Source organism: Nyctereutes procyonoides, unplaced genomic scaffold (genome assembly GCF_905146905.1).
Source record: "Nyctereutes procyonoides isolate TBG_1078 unplaced genomic scaffold, NYPRO_anot_genome, whole genome shotgun sequence".
In the NCBI taxonomy this organism is placed as follows: Eukaryota; Metazoa; Chordata; class Mammalia; order Carnivora; family Canidae; genus Nyctereutes; species Nyctereutes procyonoides.
The window spans coordinates 12706436-12727440 of NW_026575139.1; the positions used below are offsets into that span (position 1 = coordinate 12706436).

Below are 21005 nucleotides of genomic sequence, written 5' to 3' on the forward strand. Positions count from 1 at the left end.
GGTGTGGTCCTGGAATTCTGGGATCAAGTCCCACATCGGGCTCCCTGTAAGGAGCCTGCTTCTCCCTCTGCCTGTAACTCTGCCTTCTCTCTGTGTCTCTCATGAATAAATAAAATCTTAAAAAAAAAAAAAAAGATTCTCTCCCCTCTCTGTCCCCCCTTCCCAAAAAGGACCTTTTAGGTGTGTTAAGAAAAGATGTATTAGGGCAGCCCAGGTGGCTGAGCGGTTTAGCGCTGCCTTCGGCTCAGGGTGTGATCCTAGGGACCCAGGAATGAGTCCCACGTCAGGCTCCCTGCATGGAGCCTGCTTCTCCCTCTGCCTGTGTCTCTGCCTCTCTCATGAATAAAATCTTTAAAAAAAAAAAAAAAAGGATGTATTAGAGTTTAAAAAGGGACATAAATATCCTTATCTTTTGGAAGTCAAAGTATACTGAAATAGGGAAGTCAAAGTATACTGAAATAGGGGTACTTGATTAGCTCAGTCGGTTGAGCATCCAGCTTTTGATTTCAGCTCAGGTCATAATCTCAGGGTCATGAGATTGAGCCCCGGGTTGGACTCTGAGCTCAGCATGGACTCTGCTTGTCCCTCTCCCTCTCCCTGCTTACACGCTCTCTAAAATAAATAAAATCTAAAAATAAGTAAAGAAAAAGAACAAAGGGGCAGCCTGGGTGGCTCAGCAGTTTGGCGCCGCCTTCAGCCTGGGGCGTGATCCTGGAGATCTGGGATCAAGTCCCACATTGAGCTCCTTACATGGAGCCTGCTTCTCCCTCTGCCTATGTCTCTGCCCCTCTCTCTGTGTGTCTCTCATGAATAAATAAATAAAATCTTAAAAAAAAAAACAAAAGAAAAAGAACAAAATATACTGAAATAAAGTAATCACACAAAAAAATATTTAGATGTATTATTTAAAATGACAAAAGTAACCAATAAATGAATCAAAAATAGTGACTTTACTATATGGGCTTGAAAGGCAGGGAAAGGGGGAGAGTTAAATCTGACATACTGTGGCAAAAAAAAAAAAAAAAAACAGAAGATACCACCTATACTTAGCGAATGAAGAAAGAGTATTATAAAAGCATATTACAGACATGGAGAAAAATCAAAGAAAAAACACAAGCTTTTACAAGTGGTAGGCCTCTGGAAAGAACCAAGGTGGAAAAGAATTAAGCAAAGAATGCTACTTTTTATTTTTAAAATTTCTATGCTATTTGATTAGTTTGTAATCAACAAGCGTTACAAAGATTTGTTTTTTCAAATTTTCTAGAGTGAACATGTATTTCACAATATATTTTATTTAAATGTTTTTTATACAAAATATACAAAATAGGAAAACAGAAAGAAATCCATGCCTAGATACATCGTAGTGAAACTGCAGAACATCAAAGACAAAGAGAGGATCTTGAAAGCAGCCAGAGAAAGGACAGATCACCTACAAAGGAACGACAGACAGTTAGAATGACAGAAGTCCACTCAACAATAATGGAAGCCAGAAGACAATGGAATAGTACATACAAAATGTTGAGAACAAATAACTGTTGTTATCCAGCAAAATTACTGCACAAGGAAGGAAAAAACACACAGATAAACAGACAGGGCAAATTTAAAGCAACAGACCTATTCTTAAAGAAACTTCCAAAGTATACACTTCAAAAATACTTCAAAACATTAGAAGATGATGATGCCCAAATAACATTCAAGATTTGAGAACAAAAACTGATAAACATATAGGTAAAATCAGAATAAACATTGCCTGGGTAGAAGGATAATAATGGTGCCCAACTTACATATTTTAAAAGACTAAAATGAAACACTGGAAACATAATGTAAGCCAAGAGGGTAAAGACTGGAGCTAAGGTATTCTGCAGTGCATTTACTTTGGGAACGGGGTCAGAACATTAACCTCTGGAATATGCAATTAAATCTGCACAGCTGGGATGCCTGGGTGGCTGAGCAGTCGAGCACCTGCCTTCGACCCAGAGCATGATCCTCGAGTCCCAGGATGGAGTCCCACACCGGGCTCCCTGCATGGCACCTGCTTCTCTCTCTGCCTAGGTCTCTGCCTCTCTCTCTGTCTCTCATGAATAAATAAAATATTTTTTTAAAAATCGGCACAGTAAAATTTCAGTGCTAACCACTGAATGAACAGAAATGGAGTGTTCAAATTAGTAAAGAAAAAAAAAAGCTGGGGCAATCAACAATAGTAACTAAGGAATCTTAAAGGCAAAAGAGGGAAAAACAATGAAAGGCCAAAATATGAGACCAATAAAGGCCAATAAAATGACAGAAACCAGTCCGACAACATCTAAAATTCTAAGAACTATGAATGGCTTAAACTTTCCAGTAAGACAACTCAAACTGGGTTAAAAAAAAAAAACAACAATCTAGGGGTGCTTAGGTGGTTCAGTTGATTAAGCATCTGACTGACTCTTGGTTTCAGCTCAGGTCATGATATCAGGGTCCTGGAATGAAGCCCCACATTGGGTTCCATGCTCAGCATGGAGTCTGCTTGTGCTCTCTCCCTCTGCTCCCTGAGCCCCCCACCACTCTCTCTCTGGAATAAAATCTTTACAAACAAACAAAAACAACAACATACCTTTATAGTTTTTAAGATACATATCTGTCCAAAGCATTAAAAGAGCAGAGAAACCTGACCACAAAGGCATGGAAAACAAATACTACAAGTACAGAGAAATTAAGATAAATATATCATTCTAATGGACAATCTCAAGATCTTCTCTCTTAAGTTAAAGCAAACCAAAAACTCAGTAAGGTAGGTCAAGATTTGAACAACATAACCACAGAGCTTTATCTAAGAAATGCAAAATCCCCAATCCAACAATTATGCACATGGAAGATGTGCAAAACTGTCTTAAGTCTTAACAATTTTCAAAAAACATGTATTACACAGGTCACACTGACACAATGCAATTAAGTCAAGAGTACATAATAAAAAAGACAAAAACAAATCTTCCATATATGTCAGTTACAAACATTTCCAAATAACTCAAGCCAAAGATATAGCAGAAATTAAAGATTGATAATGAAAACATTCTACATCAAAATTTGTAATATGCAACAAAAGTGGTATCAAGAGAAATTTACAGCTTAAATGCTTACATTTGACAGGACAAACTGAGCTAAATTAATAATTAAAAATATAGATGGATATATTAAAAATACCAGAAACCAAGGAAACAGAAAAGCAAGACATCAAAAGAGAATCAATAGAGCCAGAATTATTGTTAAGTCTTTGAACACATTAGCAAAAATAAACTTCTGGTGACAGACTAAGTAAGCCAAGAAAAAAACATAAATAGCATGAATACCATGAGCCAGTACACTCGTAAAAATACAGAGGCCAGAGAGATGAAAGAACGCTAACAACTCATGCCAATACATGTGTGAGTATTTGATTTTTAAAAACGAGTCACAAAGATATAAAACAGTGAGTGAGCATAGTAATTAACCACTGTTTGCAGAATGTCACTTTGCACTTGCGAATAAATCAATTCAGTGAGAATAATAAGTCTCATCAGATGTACTTATTACCATTTCAAATTCTTAACCTTTTACTTTAAAACAAAATAGTAATATGGAGAACCACACAAACAGTAATTCAATGAATTTTATAAGGCAAAACATCCTCGCAACCACCATCTAGGTCAAGAAAACAGAACTGTGCCAACCACCCCGGAAACTTTTCTGCATCTCCATCAGTCCTCGCCTAAAGTAACTTATGCCTTTTTTTAAATTTTTATTTATTTATTAATGAGACACACACAGAGAGAGAGGCAGAGGCACAGGCAGAGGGAAAGGCAGGCTCCATGCAGGGAGCCCAACATGGGACTCGATCCTGGGCCTCCAGGATCACGTCCTGGGCCAAAGTCAGCCCGGGCTGACCCCATTTATGCCTTTTTTGGTAACTTAAAATTCCTTTGTGGCTTTTTCACACAAGTGTGCATCTCTAGACATTATAGTTTAACCTTGCACCTTGTTATTTTGTCTCTTAATTTAGAATTCCCAGGTTGTCTGACCTACATGGAGTGCCAGAGACTGTTCTTTGCCAGTTGAACATTCATGATGTGACAACCATCATATTCCCCTGGCCTCTGAACTTCCTGCAAATTGACTGCTAAATCAGAGCCCTCACTCATCACTCAGGTTCAAATCCTCTGGCAAGACTAAGATAGTTTTATTCTTTCATCTGGATGCATGAAATGGCTGTTTTTCACTTTTCAAGTAGCCATCAATCATCTAGTGCCTAGATTCATTAATTCACTGAGCTGAGGGAAAAAAAAAGCCCAAAAAGCTATAATTCTATCATTCTGTTTTCACTTATTAGCTGGAGTAATTTAAAAAATGTTTTCCAAAAAAAAATAAAAAAATAAAATAAAATAAAATAAAATAAAATAAAATAAAATAAAATAAAAATAAAAAATGTTTTCCGGGGGATCCCTGGGTGGCGCAGTGGTTTGGCGCCTGCCTTTGGCCCAGGGCGCGATCCTGGAGACACGGGATCGAATCCCACGTCGGGCTCCCGGTGCATGGAGACTGCTTCTCCCTCTGCCTGTGTCTCTGCCCCGCCCCCCCGTGACTATCATAAATAAATAAAAATTTAAAAAAATAAAAATAAATTTAAAAATGTTTTCCAGGAAGCCCCAATGGCCCAGAAGTTTGGTGCCACCTTCAGCCCAGGGCGTGATCTTGGGAGACCTGGGATCCAGTGCCTCGTCAGGCTCCCTGCATGGAACCTGCTTCTCCATCTGCCTGTGTCTCTGCCTTTCTCTGTGTGTCTCTCATGAATAAATAAATAAAATCTTAAAAAAAAAAAAAAATGTTTTCCAAGCAGTGCCTGGCTGATTCACTCAGAAGACTGTAACTCAACCTCAGGGTCAAGTGTTCAAGCTCCATGCTAGGCAGTTTATTACAAACAAAAAAAAAAAAAAAACAATAACGAAAAAAAAATCTTTCCTCGTTGACTACATAAAGGATTGTAAATGTTTTCTATTTCAAGTTGTGGGGGCTATATGGTCTGCTGCAGCTATTCAACTCTGGGGATACAGTACAAAAGCAACCATAGACAATACATGCATGAATGAGCATGGCTTGGTTCCAATAAAACTATTTACAAAAACAAATGCTAACTCCTATACTATTTGGTTACACAGGGACATCATTCTTTAACAAAAAGATAATATAAATGCTCAATAATTTTATTCATCCAGTTTTCAAGACAATGAATTAGTATCTATTATCTTACAGAAAGTGACCAATTAAGGATTTACTTTTAAAAAATATGAGATCATGGATTTAAACCTGTTAGATGAGCTTTAATACACTGCAATTCTTATCCTTACTGAAGCTCAAATGCTTTCCAATTGCTATTAACAAACTGGCCCACCTATACTTTCTAGTTTGTACCTATCGGCTGTTTTGGAATTTTCCTTTTCTCAGGTCCATCGTTTACTGGAATTGCATATAATGCTGACATGGGATTTTTAAAAAAGAGAATGAAAAGACAAACATAGAATGGAATCACTAGGGCTTTATGAAACAAATTTGAAATGAACCTGGAACAGCTTCAAAAACACAGGGAGGAATGAAAAAATGTATGCTAGCATTAGAAAATGTAAGTCAGAATAACATGACAAGCATTCAGTTCAGGTGGGGTTTTTAAATGGAGACCTCAGTTGAAAACACAGAAAACTAGGACCTTTCCTGACAGGAACAGAAGAAGAGATTGGAGAGCAATGAAGAATGACTGGGCCCAGAGACCAGATATCCAAACTGCCAAAAGACCATGCCGATGGCATCAATCCCAGACAGTGCATGAGGTGGAAACATAATGCTCTCCAGGAGTCACATGATCAGAGTCACACTTTAGACAGGAAAGTGTACTGGAAATGGGGAGGGTCGTGGGGGTCGAGAGAAAAGAAGCAGAAAGATCAGCTCAAGGCTAACTGCAGTCTGTCAGGAACAAAAGAATAAAGTAGGGCCACTTGGAACAATAAGGCAGATCCTGGCAGGTGAAAGACAAGATGCTAAGAAAGGAGGTTTAAAGATGCAATCCAAGTTCAAGAGAACAGGGATAGGATTAATTAAAAAAAAAAAAAAAAGAAGAAGAAGTATCTATGTATCTCTAACTAGGAACTTCTTTAAGACAGCAAAATACTCATAATTATTAAGGCAACTGGGTTCTTGGGAATTCACTGCACTATTCTTCCCACTGTTAAGAACACTGAAAATTAAAAAAATAAAAAAAAATAAAAAAAAAAAAGAACACTGAAAATTTCCATAATAAAAAGACTTAAAATTCTAAAATGTGTAGGCACAGACTTTCCTCATGATTCTTCCTCATTCTATTGTTGGGCCTAACAAGCACTCTTCTCATAGGGCTAACATTTTGGGACGTCTGGGTGGCTTAGCAGTTGAGCACCTGCCCCTGGCTCAGGGCGTGATCCATGGTCTCAGATCGAGTCCCACATCAGGCTCCCTGCCTAGAGCCTGCTTCTTTCTCTACCTACGTCTCTGCCTTTCTTTCTCTGTGTCTTTCGTGAATAAATAAAATCTTAAAAAAAAAAAAAAAAAAAGAAAGAGAACATTTCACACCCACTGGCAAATATTTAATGCCTCATAAAAATTATTACCTTGGCTTTTTTCTATATTATCTCCCTTTGTTTCCTCTTCTTTAATGGGGGGACTTATTCTGGGGGTCCTGCTTTGCCCTTGGACCATTTCTGCCAGCAATTCTTCTTGAGAAGTTCGAGTTCTGGGAGCAACTGGAAGGGTCTGTTTCTGTGAGACTTTTTAAAAGGAAAAAAAAAATCGAAATGCAGATTCAGTAATACATCAAAACTGAACGGTAAATAAGTCCTATTAAACATAAATGCCTCCTTGAGTTTAGAACATATGAAAATTTTGAAACAGTTCATAGATAACACCTTTTTTCTTACAATATTCCAGAGAGACAAACACCTGACTTCTCTATATATTTTAAACCACAAGCCATAAATATACTGCCACACACATGTATTTATTTTTAACCAAATGTAGTTTAAATTTTGCTTCATGATCATGTTAATAACTTCAAGTTATAATTTACATAATAAAGTTCAAGAATGAACTTCAATGATGTTTCTCAAAACTACTTGGGGAGTCTCCCATAATTCTAAAAATGGGAGCTCCTGGGTGTTTTAGTTGGTTAAGCATCTGACTCTTCATTTCTGCTGAAGTCATGATCTAAGGGTCATGAGATCGCTCCCACATTAGGCTCTGCGTTCAGTCTCTGCTTATCCATCTCCCTCCCCATCCTTAAATCAATAAAAATTAAAATTAAAAAATAATAAAAATAAAAACAGGAAATTTCAAACTCAGCAAGTAAAATTCTCTACAACTCTCATCATTGTGGGGCACGTGGGTGGCTCAGTGGTTGACATCTGCCTTTGGCTCAGGCCTTAATCCTGGGGTCCTGGGATTGAATGCTGCAATGGGCTCCCCATAGGAAGCCTGCTTCTCCCTCTGCCTGTGTCTCTGCCTCTGTGTCTCTCATGAATAAATAATAAAAAAATTAATTAATTAATTAATTAAATGAATAAATAAATAAAATCTTAAAAAAAAGTCTCATCATTGTAAAACACTCAATATTGTGGACAAAGAAATGAAATGTAAATAGATTAGCTCTAGTTTTTGGCTTTTGCTTGACAATACTTATAAGCTAAAACCTGTTTAATTTTATGTTCAAGATTAAGTCAGAAGTGAAAAAAAAAGATTAAAGTCAGAAATGAGAAAAGAGGACAGATACCTGTGAGGTTCAAAAAGTGATAACTTACAATTTACTTCACTTTTGGAAGGGATCACAAAAAGAGATACAAAAGAGAATGAAAAAGTAGAAAAATTCTAAAAGAACAGTCATCAAACCCATAGCAAAAATACAAGAAAAAATTTTAGGGACGCCTGAGTGGCTCAGTGGTTGACCGTCTGCCTTTAGCTCAGGCCGAGATCCTGGGTCCAGGGATCAAGTCCCACACTGGGCTCCCTGCAAGGAGCCTGCTTCTCCCTCTGCCTGTGTCTCTCTCTCTCATGAATAAATACATAAATCTTTAAACAATAAAAATATAATCTTTTAAAAAAACTTAAGAGTGGGCAATTGTATTTTTTTGAGTTTTTTTTACAAGCATTTATTTATTTATTTATTTATTTATTTACTTATTTATTTGCAGAGAGATAGAGCTAAACAGCAGGGGGAGAGGGAGAGGAAGAGGAAGAAGCAGGCTCCCCACTGAGCAGGGAGTGAGATGTGGGGCTTGATCCAGGACCCTGGAATCATGACCTGAGCTAGAGGCAGACGCTTAACCAACTAAGCCACCCAAGGGGCCCCAATCATCAGAAAGTTTTACAATGACTATAGCACATGGGGCAGAGTACAAAACCTAATGACAATATGGCACCCATCGGCACCCATTATTTAGTTCGCATTTCAGAACAAGCTTTCTGTAAGGTCAGATTATATGTTTTAAAAACATGCAATCCTCTTTTATTCCCTCATAAAAAATGTAGTACTCCCACTAGGACTGGGGTAGGAACATCACCAATGCGTCAATTCTCTGCCTTATATTCCACTAATCAGTTCCACTGAAAGCAAAGAAGCCAACCTACTCATGCACTAGCTAACTTTTTCTAACTCTGACCTCTTAATATCCTACTGCGCTCCTTTTTATATATCATAAGTTCCTATCAAATGTTGACTACAGGGCAGCCCAGGTGGCTCAGTGGTTTAGCGCTGCCTTCAGACCAGGGCATGATCCTGGAGACCTGGGATTGAGTCCCACATCAGGCTCCCTGCATGAACCTGCTTCTCCGTCTGCCTCTGTCTCTCTCATGAATAAATAAAATCTTTAAAAAAAAAAAAAAAGAGAAATACTGAAGTCTCCAACTATAATTATAAAAAAAAAAAGAAAAAGAAAAAGAAAAAGAAAAAGAAAGAAAGGAAAGGAAAGGAAAGGAAAGGAAAGGAAAGGAAAGGAAAGGAAAGGAAAGGAAAGGAAAGGAAAGGAAAGGAAAGGAAAAAAAGAAAAGAGAAAAGAGAAAAGAAAACTCAGGATGCCTGGGTGGCTCAGTGACTGAGTGTCTGCCTTTGGGTCAGGGCACGATCCCAGGGTCCCGGGATTGAGTTCAACATCAGGTTCCCTGCAGGGAGAGCCTGCTTCTCCCTCTGCCTGTGTCTCTGCCTCTCTCATGAATAAATAAATAAAATCTTTACTCACTTAATGTAAACATAATACATTTAAATTACCTGTAGAATAGTTAGTTGTTTTTGTTACAGATTCTTGAGCTTCAGATATAGCCTTCAAAATTAGATTCTTGTTAGCTTGTTTAGAAGGTGGAAGTGAAGGTCTAAAAAAATTAAAGGTATTTTGATTAAATTTTAGATTTGAGTTCTTTACATGCTAGCCATCTATTAGCCCCTTACAGCCTTCTCTTTGGTTTTGAACAGACTAGCTGTAGTTTTTAGGAAATGTCAATTAGACTAAAACCTTTTAACTTTTTAAATAATGAATCTGGATCACCCCTGCCCCCATATTACAGATTTTAGTATTCTCTGCAGTCTTATCCAATTTTAATCAATTTCTCTCTCAATAATCTGTGTCTCAAAAGCCAACAGGAAAGTCTTGAACGCTATTAAATTTTTATTTTCATGATATCCTCTTCAAGAAACCCAGAAGATTCCATCAGGCAATTAAAGATTAATTTACAGACAATGGTCAAGGTACCTCCTTTCAGGCTTTGCTGGCACTGACACACTGCTGGAGATGCTTCCTGTACGAGACCCACAATCATCATCTTCCTCCTCCTCTTCTCCATCATGATTGAACTTTTTTACTTTAACAACTGAACTTACCACAGGCAACTTTCTCTTCCGAAAGTTTTCTTCCTGCAATCAGATAAATTTACGCTTACCTAGTCTCAAAAAAAAAAAACAAAGTTCTACCACAATATTTTTTTCCAAGAAAAAGTCAATCATATCAAGAATTCACAAGCTATTTCCTGATATCTTATAAAAATATATTATCCCTAATAGCCAATCTTTAATTAAAATAAAAACTAGTGCTTTACATTCACTTATAAATAGCAGCACAAAGCACTGTTGAGGAAACTAAAAAAAATTTAATTATTTTGTTGTTTACTAATAATTCTCATGGAAAATCTAAAATTGACCTAAGATCCCCCCCAAATTATAAGGTAAGGTTACAGTTATCTCAAATGTTGGTATCCTGGAAAGTAAAACAAGATGTCAAGTATTGGTAGAAGGCAGTCATGGAGTGGAAAATCTGGTGTAGTATGTTGAGTAGCACAGAAATTAAAGTTAACTTGCAATGTTTAAGTTCATGGAGCTCCCTGCATGGAGCCTGCTTCTCCCTCTGCCTGTGTCTCTTACGAATTTAATAAAATATTTTTTAAAAATGTGTTTAGTTATTTCACATATATTTAGTACTAGGAAGTGCCAATTTCCAGCCCAAAAAGCCAGAATTTATAGGCACCTGGCTAATCAGTCAGTAGAGCACGTGATTCTTGATTTCAAGGCTGCAAATACAAGCCCCGTGTTGGGCACGTAGCTTACTTTAAAAAATAATTTTTAAGGGATCCCTGGGTGGCGCAGTGGTTTAGCGCCTGCCTTTGGCCCAGGGCGCGATCCTGGAGACCCAGGATCGAATCCCACGTTGGGCTCCCGGTGCATGGAGCCTGCTTCTCCCTCTGCCTATGTCTCTGCCCCCCCCCCCCCGCCCTCTCTCTCTCTGTGTGTGACTATCATAAATAAATAAAAATTAAAAAAATAATAATTTTTAAAATGAAAAAAAAAAGTATATACAAACCTCAATACTCATTTTTTCTGAGTTGTTTCTGAAGAAAGGACTGTAAGTATCTTCTAAGCTGTTAAGCACTTCTGGTTCACACAAACGTCCTGTTTCATATACCCGGCTGTTCTGTATATCAGGTTGCTTGGCAGCATGAATATTGTTTTGCTGCTGCTGAAATTGCAACCTGTTTAAATGAGCACCACTATCTGCATTTCGACTTGCAGGTGGTCGATAAATTTCAATAGAAGGGCGAGAAGAACCATATGTAAGTGTCACTGTAGGTTTTTTCTGAGATAAGGGATTCTCCTGCACAAAATTGAGGTCTTCATCAATGAGATCATCTGGTTCTGGCTTAATATCAATCACATCTTCAGAGGGTGCTGGTTCCCTCAGAGGCTTCACAGTTGACATTAACCGGGTTGCAGCTCCATCATCGTAAGTCTGTCTATTTAAAAACACACACACATACACACACAAAACTATAACCAACTTAGATCAGTATCTTTAAAGAATTTACTTAAATTTTAATGAAAAAGTTTAGACACTCCCTTTATGTATTCCATTAAAAACTACTTTAAAATTATATTCTTTTTAAAACCTTTGATTTAGGGATCCCTGGGTGGCGCAGCAGTTTAGTGCCTGCCTTTGGCTCAGAGCATGAGCCCAGAGTCCCAGGATCAAGTCCCACATCAGGCTTCCTGCATGGAGCCTGCTTCTCCCTCTGCCTATGTCTCTGCCTCTGTCTCTGCCTCTATCTCTGTGTCTCTCATGAATAAATAAAGTATTTAAAAAATAAAAATACATAAATAAAAATTTTGATTTACTATATGAGGTAAGAGATAATCATACTTAGGTCTTACCATATTTTATTCAAAAAATTTGCTCATGACCACCTTATTATGCCCCCAAATTTCTGAAAACAGAAATTTAAAGATATAAAAACTAATGTCAAGGTCGCATACACACACCTATCTATGCACAGCAGGTCTACATAGGACTCTTACCTGACATTAGTGGTTTTCTGCTCCTGTGAACTAGTAGAAACCCTGGAGTCTCGTTTTTCAGGTCTAGTGCTAGCAACCGCAAGAGGTGGCACTGCAGCTTCATGCCTTCTCTCATCCCCCCGACTGAAACTGCTCTTGTTTGAAGACACGTTATTATCAAAGATGTTGGTATCAGAAGACTTTAGACTAGAAGGGTCTGGAAAGAAAAACACATGATCCTTTTAAGCTATTTTTAGTACTTTGAACCTTCCCCCTCTTTATCACCAATTTAAAAGCATTGTGTTCTTCCATAACACTTTTAATGGCTGAATATTACTCCTTATGTAGCTAATATAATAATTCAATTTATTATTACTGAACTTTTAAGTAATTTTCCATTATAAAATATTTAAACATCCTTGGGGCCCCTGGGTGGCTCAGCCAGTTGAGTGACTGATTTGTGATTTCAACTCATGTGGTGATCTCATGGGCACTAGGATGGAGCACTATGTCAGGCTCTGTGCTCACCACGGAGTCTACCTGAGATCCTCTCTCTCCCTGGGCACTCCCCCCACATGCTTGTGTATATGCACTCTCTTTTTTTCAAATAAATAAACTAACTTTAATACAAAGTAAATAAATAAAATATTAAAACATCCTTGAAGCTAAATCACTGTACATTTACAATTATTTCCTTAGGATAAATTACAGAATTTCCCTTCCCTTATTTAAATTATTTTTAAATTATGTTAAATCGGGCAGCCCCGGTGGCGCAGCGGTTTAGCGACACCTGCAGCCCAGGGTGTGATCCTGGAGACCGGGGATCAAGTCCCACATCGGGCTCCTTGCATGGAGCCTGCTTCTCCCTCTGCCTGTGTCTCTGCCTCTCTCTCTCTCTCTCTCTCTCTCTCTCTCTCTCTCTCGTTCTGTGTTTCTCATGAATAAATAAATAAATAAATCCTTAGAAAAAATAAATAAATAAATAATGTTAAATATGTTTCTCTTGAATTCATAACTTATATGCTTTCTAAGAAAGTGCAAAAACCTATTATTTTCAAATATATGGACTTTTTCCCAAAGCACTATAAATAGATTTAGAAAGAAAATGCTATAGTAAATTTCACAAACCCAAACATTTTAATGACTCTTACCAGTTGTAACAGAGCGAAGTTTATCTAATACACCATGAAGCCTGAAAGAAAAAAAAGAAAAAATTAAAGCTTCATCTAGAAAAGATTTTATTTCAACTGTCACTTGAAATCTGATGACATTACAGAATCTTCAGATATAAGTATTGATAAATGGCACTAAATGGTACTTAATGAACAAATACTATAATAATTAAAGAAGTGCCACATTTTTAAAAAAGGCTTACATGACTACTATAGAAACCAATAAAAAATCGTACGTCTTCATTACCTTCAACATGTACCTTCCATAAAAATAATACCAGAATACCTATCTCATTATGTTTCACCCAGAACCCAGTCACATGCTACTGTCCCTTGGACACAATTATTGCAGGACTCCAAACAATCATAATAGTACATTTCAGGGTGGTGTCAATGAACACCTAACAAGGGAAATAAAATCCCCAGACACACCATCACTTGCATCAGCACACCTTAAGGAATTTATAGCAAGATAAGAAAGTTGGATTAATTTGATTTTAAATTCAAATTCACCTAGTCCTTTAATATAATAAATTTGTCCCAAGCATCAAGTTATCTATCTAAGAAAGGATCTCTCAATCTCCCATAGTATGGTTAGTGGGACTCAAACCAAAGCGATCCCAAAGTTGAATCAAAAGTCATAAATCATGTATATGAGACAAAATAAATACCTGGACTGCAGAAGACTTAAGAAAAAAAAAAAAGTACTCATGATAACTTCTCCAGTCAAAAGGACCAGTCTCTCTCTCTCTCTCTCTCTTTTTTTTTTTTTTGTAAATTCTGGGGACTAAGTGTAAGGAGTGGGTTAGGGCATCCACGCTACAGTAGTGGATGTACCAAAACATTTGAGATCAACCACTGCACTGAATGTCATAGAAAACTGTGTAATATAAACAGAAAATTCTTTGTGGTATTTCAAGAAAACTTTACAAGACTTTTAAAGCATATGGTAGCCCACAGGGGCAAAAACACCTTCAAGACAAACTTTAAGAGCAAGATGTTGGGCAGCCCAGGTGGCACAGCGGTTTAGCACCACCTTCGGGCCAGAGCATGATGATCCTGGAGACCCGGGGTCGAGTCCCACGTCACATTCTCTGCATGGAGCCTGATTCTCTACCTCTCTATCTCTGTCATGAATAAATAAATAAAATTTTTTAAAAAATAAATAAAAGCAAGAAGTTAAACCAGTTTCATATCCCTCCTTAATGCCTCCTCTATCACCTCTCCCAGTCTCTTGCCTTTCAAAGCAAGCATGCCCCCTGCTCACTCAACTTTGCTCCATTATCAACTTGTGCTCTAATTGGCGGTTCCCAGAGGGAGGGTGCTTATAGAAGTACTTCCTGATCTCTTCTCAGCCACATCATTACCCTCCCCAGACCCGCACTCTACCTCAAACCTGCCTTCGTAAATTGAATCTTATCCTTGTAGTCAGGTATTCCCAAATAAAGGCATGTACGGTTTGAAAAAGAACACAAAAATTATAACATGGATTGTACTTGAACATAAAATCATCTTTTTAAAATTCTAAAGTTCAGGAAGTTCCAAACTTTTAAAAATGATTTGAAATTTTGTCCAAAAACTCTGCCCCCTAAAAGTTAACTGCTGCAGAAAGCAACATAGGAAGTCAACTCAGCCCTCAAAATACATGAACTGGTTCTGGTTGGGGGAAAGAAATAATATGCCAAAGTTTCCAAAAGAAACATAAAAACTACACAGTTAACACAGACTAAGGACTTACTATGGGTCAGGCACAGGTATATTACACGTATTATTTCATTTAATCCTTACAACAGTCCTATAAAGAGAATTTATTAATCCCATTTTACAAATGGAAGAACCAAGGCAAGAGGCAGATCCAGGATTCAACCTCAGCAGCCTAGCTCAGAAGCTGTGCTCTCATGGCTCACTATCTTCCTCTCCTCAGTGAATCTGCCTCTCTGGTCAAGAATCTCTTTTCAGACAGAATACCTACTCTGACTTGTGCCAAACTTTGGTCTAAGGGGTAAAAATTCAGAAACGTACCAGACGGTGAATCGAATTGTGTTGTTCCCTAGAAACAGGGACAGGTCCTCTGTCATTTGGTCCTGACTTTTCTTGTTGGCCACCATCACCATAATGTAATCAGGAAGTTCTTCATCTAGTTAAAAGGAAAAGTATATAAAAACTTTTTTGTTTTCCTCAATACTGTCTTCCACTTAAAAGTTAATGTACTTGAAAATATACATATAGCTCTAAAAATTAGTATCTCAGCTCTACTAGAATTATATTGGACAAGAAAGTATAGCTTTTTTCCTCTTCATTCTATAGGTATTTCAATTACTAAAAGGATGGGAATTAGGAACAACTAACAAGTACTTATAAAACCAGATATTCTGAATTACAGTTCAAACTTGAGAGTGTATTCATTTCCTTTTGATTTTAATAATGCTCATTAATTTCAGAGAAGCTTCCAGAAGGTATAAGGATATTCAAGAATAACAATTGCGTTTTATCTAGTTTTGTGTTTGTCTATGATTAAACTGATATTCATTTCTCAAGAGAATACCTTATCCTCAGTAAAGACAGATTTCTATTATCTCAGGTAACGAATTTGTACCAACAGCAAATAAACTAAAATCACCCCAAAACTCCACATCATTTAAAAAATCTAATCATAAATTTAAACAATTTCAACTTCATTCACTGTTTTATCCTCATACGCTCCTACACAATGATTATGAAGGTGAGGTGTAGGACAAAAAAACAAAAACAAAACCACCACACTAGGAAGCAAAAGCCATTTATCAAGAACTCAACCCCACCAAAAAAAAAATTTCTTTCAGATTTCTTTAATACTTTAAATATTCATATTTATAAGTAGGCAGAAAGGTTCATTTCAGAAGTACTATCAGACAAAAAAAAAGTACTATCAGCCATTTGTTTCAAGGAGAATTATCAAAACTCCAGGTCAAGAAAAGGACAAATATACTCAGAAAGCCCAATCTACAAATGGAAAGAGAGAAATCTAAGTTTTTTACTGCTCAAATAGTATTAATATACAATTGATTTATCATTTTATGTCAATGGACATTTAGATCTCTTGCAATTTTATACTAATAAAAAAATGTAAAGAAATTTTAGAAGTTTAGGTGGCAATCCTACCCAAACATTACAATTATTTGGTTAAAAAAAAAAAACACAACAACGCAGGTGCTATGGGCTGTGCAAGCTATTCTGTTTTACTTCACGACAGATCTAGAAAATGGTAATATTTATAGGGTGCACTGGAGTAAAGAGAGAAAATTATTCACAAAATAAACCAGCCACTCTGACTCATCAAACACACCCAGCCACCACAAGTGCTAAGAAAAAACAAATCTCAACAGACTGAAGTTTTCCCAATTTCCAGTATAATAATGTGCAGGTAACACTAGCTAAGCAGCTGCTACAAAGGAGAGCTTCTCGGGCAGCCCCAGTGGCTCAGCAGCTTAGCGCCGCCTTCAGCCCAGGGCCTGATCCCGGAGACCCGGGATCGACTCCCACATCGGGCTCCCTGCATGGAGCCTGCCTCTGCCTCTGCCTCTGCCTCTCTCTGTGTGTGTCTCTCATGAATAAATAAACAAAATCTTAAAAAAAAAAAAAAGAGAAGAGAGATTCTCAAATTTAGCTGCACATTAGAATCTGCTGGGAAGCTTTAAAAAATCTGCTTATGTCCAAGCTCCACTTCAAATAAATTAGAACACTGGATTAAGACATCAATACTTTTGGGGATCCCTGGCTGGCTCAGCGGTTTAGCGCCTGCCTTCGGCCCAAGGCGTGATCCTAGAGTCCTGGGATCGAGTCCCACATCGGGCTCCCTGCATGGAGCCTGCTTCTCCCTCTACCTCTCTCTCTCGGTCTCTCATGAATAAATAAAATCTTAAAAAAAAAAAAGACATCAATGCTTTTCATTTATTTTAATGAGGTATAATCAACATATAATACTCTATTACTTTCAGGTATACAACACAGTACTGGACACCCTATATGTTACTCAGTACTCACCACAGTAACTGCAATCATCAACTGTCACTATATAATGTTATTACAGTACTGACTATACCCCCTGTACTGTACTTTTCATCTGTGACTTATTTTATAACTAGACATTTGTACCTCTTAATCTTACCTAGTTCACCCATGCCTCACCAACCTCCCCTCTGGCAACCACCAACTTGTCCTGTGTATATAAAGAGTCTAAGTTGGCTTTCTAAAATCATTTTATTTTTTTTTAAGATTTTATTTATTTATTCATGAGAAACAGAGGGGAGAGAGAGAGAGGCAGAGACACAGGCAGAGGAAGAAGCAGGCTCCATGCACCAGGAGCCCGACGTGGGACTCGATTCCGGGTCTCCAGGATCACGCCCTGGGCTGAAGGCAGCACTAAACCGCCGAGCCACCGGGGCTGCCCTGATTTTATTCTTTATTTAAGTAATCTCTACCCCCAACGTGGGGCTTCAACTCATGACCCTTAGATCAAGAGTCACATGCTCTACCAACTAGTCAGCCAGGCACCCATTCATTCTGTTTTTTAGATTCCACATGTAAGCGAAATCCTATGGTATTTGTCTTTCTGTGTGACTTATTTCACTTAGCATATACTCTAGGTCTATCCATGTTGTTTTAAGACCTCATTTTTTTCATGGCTGAGTATAAGCCATGAAACTATAAACATACACAGATATATACAGTATCTTCTTCATGCAGTCATCTATCAATGGGCACTTGGGCTGCTTCCATATTTTGGCTATTGTAAATAATGCTGCAATATAATACAGCAGTGTATGTTATCTTTTCGAATCAGTGGTTCTGTTTTCTTTGGGTAAATACCCAACAGTGGAATTATTGGATATGGTACTTCTTTTTCTGATTTTTTGAGGACTCTCCCTACTGTTTTCCATACCAGCTGTACCATGCTGCATTTCCACCAATAGCACCTAAAGGTTCCTTTTTCTCTGCATTTTTTTTTAATGATTTTATTTATTCATGAAAAACACAGAGAGGAGAGAGAGAGAGAGACAGAGATACAGGCAGAGGGAGAAGCAGGCTCCATGCAGGGAGCCTGACGTGGGACTTGATCCTAGGTCTTCAGGATCAGGCCCTGGACTGAAGGCGGCGTCAAACCGCTGAGCCACCCAGGCTGCCCTTTCTCTGCATTTTCGCCAAGGTCCGGTCTCTTTGATTCTAGCCATTTTCATAAGTGTAAAGTGGTATCTGTGATTCTGGTTTGTAGTTCCCTCAGGATTAGTGATGTTGGTATCTTTTCATGTGGCCATCTGTAGGTCTTCTTTGGAAAAATGTCTATTCAGGTCTTCTACCTTTTAATTTTTTTTTTTGATGTTGAGTTGTGGAAATTTTTTTATCATTCTGAATATGAACCCCCTTATCAGATGTACCTTACACAGGTATCTTCTATTCAGTTGGCTGCATTTTTGTTTAGTTGGAGAAATCTGAATATTTAATGAAATCCTGCAATATGGGCAGCCTGGGTGGCTCAGCAGTTTAGCGCCACCTTCAGCCCAGAGCGTGATCCTGGAGACCCGGGATCGAGTCCCATGGCGGGCAAGGAAGGAGCCTGCTTCTCCCTCTGCCTGTGTCTCTGCCTCTCTCTCTCTCTCTCTCATGAATAAGTAAAATCTTTTGAAAAAATATAAATCACGCAATATGATATGAGGGAATATAAGTGACAACAAGAAGTCAATCATTTATTTTCTTTGTAGAGTAACAAAAGGTTCCAATTTTTTCTGGTAACTGCAATAAAATAAGCCTGGTAGCTTATTTATACAAAGTGTACCTACGTACTACAGACTACCACTGATAACCCAGGGAAAGTCAACAAGAAAAGTCAGAATGCTTTGCCAGCCTTCACAAATTTTTCTCCTTCACAATGTCTAAGATGAAAATGTGCTTTCCTGTCACTACCTATTAGTTTGCATTTTCTAAGATTCAGTGTGAGATCAGTGGCATTTTCTAACATCCAACATGAGTACAAGGTCAAGGAAGGGGAAGGAGGGATACAAAGGAGCCCCAGGGAACTTCTGGGAGTGAATATGTTCATTAGTTTGACTACTGTGTGATATTTGTGAAGACACAGCAAACTGTACACTTTAAACACAGTTTAATACACCAATGTTAATATATTAATTAAATCTCACCAAAACCATGAGAAATTCATACTGTTTTCTCAGTACACAAAACAGAAATTAAGAATCTAATGAAGGGATCCCTGGGTGGCGCAGCGGTTTGGCGCCTGCCTTTGGCCCAGGGCGCGATCCTGGAGACCCGGGATCGAATCCCACGCCGGGCTCCCAGTGCACGGAGCCTGCTTCTCCCTCTGCCTGTGTCTCTGCCTCTCTCTCTCTCTCATTCTATGTGACTATCATAAATGGATAAAAATTAAAAAAAAAAATTAAAAAAAAAAAGAATCTAATGAAAAATTAACGTGTTTGTGATACATTTCCACAGACTTCGGATTTCTCAAATTATTTGGAATCTGTAAACTAGGGGAAAAGCGTTTGGAGGTTTATGCAAGCTCAGGCTTCTAAAACATGAATGAAATTGTTAACTATACTCAAAAAAAAATTAAAATAAAAAATAACATGAATGAAAGACTATTCTAAATTGTAATTGCCTTCCCACTAAAGTGCTTCATTTTAAACATACGAATGAGTAGTTATCACTCTTAAGAGTTGTTTGCCTTTGTATCCCACCCAATACCTTGAAGATTAATACTCAAATATTAAAGGATTGCTTCCATAACCTTAAAGGTTTCTAGGACTCTCTTCTAAGCAAAAAAAGGGATTAGATTAGCAAGTCACCCTTTCCAGATGGACAATGATGAATATACATACAATTAAGTAACTAATTGTAAACTTAAACTCACAATGTATACTTTTATTTCAAACACTCTAATGGTAACTCGCTTTTCTACTTAATTAAAAAAAAAAATCCTGCTCTCATAACAAATATTAAGTCTCTGCCCAAGAAATGTCCAGTCAAGCAGCAGACCCACATTGAAAAGCTAATGTCGATCACTGGAACCGACTTCAGTGGAGTTCCACAAGAGGATACAGGAGTGACTCCTTTACCTTTGTTAGCATCAAAGACACAGAAGACCTGAGTTCTTTGGTCTTGAATCTGCTATTGACCAGCTCTGATACTCCCAAGACTCCATTTTTTTTAGTCGTAAAAGGATTGTAATACTACCTGCCATTTCCACTTAGCACAGTGTTTAGGTACAAATGGAACTACATGAAAATATTTTGAAAATCATAAATTATATATTTTTGCTATAATTACAGGCTCAAGGGACGTCTGGGTGGCTCAGTGGCTGAGCGTCTATCTTCAGCTTAGGGAGTGCAGGATCCAGTCCCGCATCAGGCTCCTTAGGGGGAGCCTGCTTCTCCCTCTGCCTATGTTTCTGCCTCTCTCTGTGTCTCTCAGGAATATATAAAATCTTAAAAAAAAAAAAAAAAAAAAAAAAAAAAAAAAAAATTACAGGCTCAAAATCCTTGGTCTGAGATGTTTGATAAATGATAGAAATCATCAATAAGATTGAAATTAGACTCAATTAACCTTTAATGTGTTTGTGCTTTCTTGTGCTAGAACTAAGAAAGTTTATGCTAGGTTTTCTGTAGATTTCTTTTTGAACCAAAACAAGTTCCTGACACATAGCTGGTATCCATTAAGTGCTGAACAAGTAAAAGAATCAACCAATCCTGGTTCAGCTTGATCTTTACTTCTGAGCTTCAATTGTCATATCTGTTAAAGAGTTAGAACAATCTTGACAACAAATGACTCATAAAATGTGCCCAGCATGTAATAATAAACTAGTAAGTCTCAAACTGTTGGGAGTTCCCTTTGTGCTCTTAGGAATTATTGGTGAACTGGGGTGCCTGGGTGGCTCAGTCAGTTAAAACTTCCAACTCTTGGGGATCCCTGGGTGGCGCAGCGGTTTGGCGCCTGCCTTTGGCCCA

General features: G+C 37.8%; 1 protein-coding gene across 3 annotated transcripts in view; it reads right to left on the reverse strand.

The window, feature by feature from the left end:
- Positions 1–21005, reverse strand: part of ZC3H14 (zinc finger CCCH-type containing 14) — a 53179-nt gene that overhangs the window by 26331 nt on the left and 5843 nt on the right. For all 3 annotated transcript variants that reach the window (XM_055303748.1, XM_055303747.1, XM_055303749.1), the window contains exons 3-9: positions 15034–15148; positions 12991–13031; positions 11861–12056; positions 10872–11301; positions 9771–9931; positions 9293–9393; positions 6648–6803 (exon numbers count right to left, since the gene is read on the reverse strand). In XM_055303748.1, the coding sequence (XP_055159723.1) occupies positions 6648–6803; positions 9293–9393; positions 9771–9931; positions 10872–11301; positions 11861–12056; positions 12991–13031; positions 15034–15148 (1200 nt within the window). The remainder of the gene's footprint in view (positions 1–6647; positions 6804–9292; positions 9394–9770; positions 9932–10871; positions 11302–11860; positions 12057–12990; positions 13032–15033; positions 15149–21005) is intronic.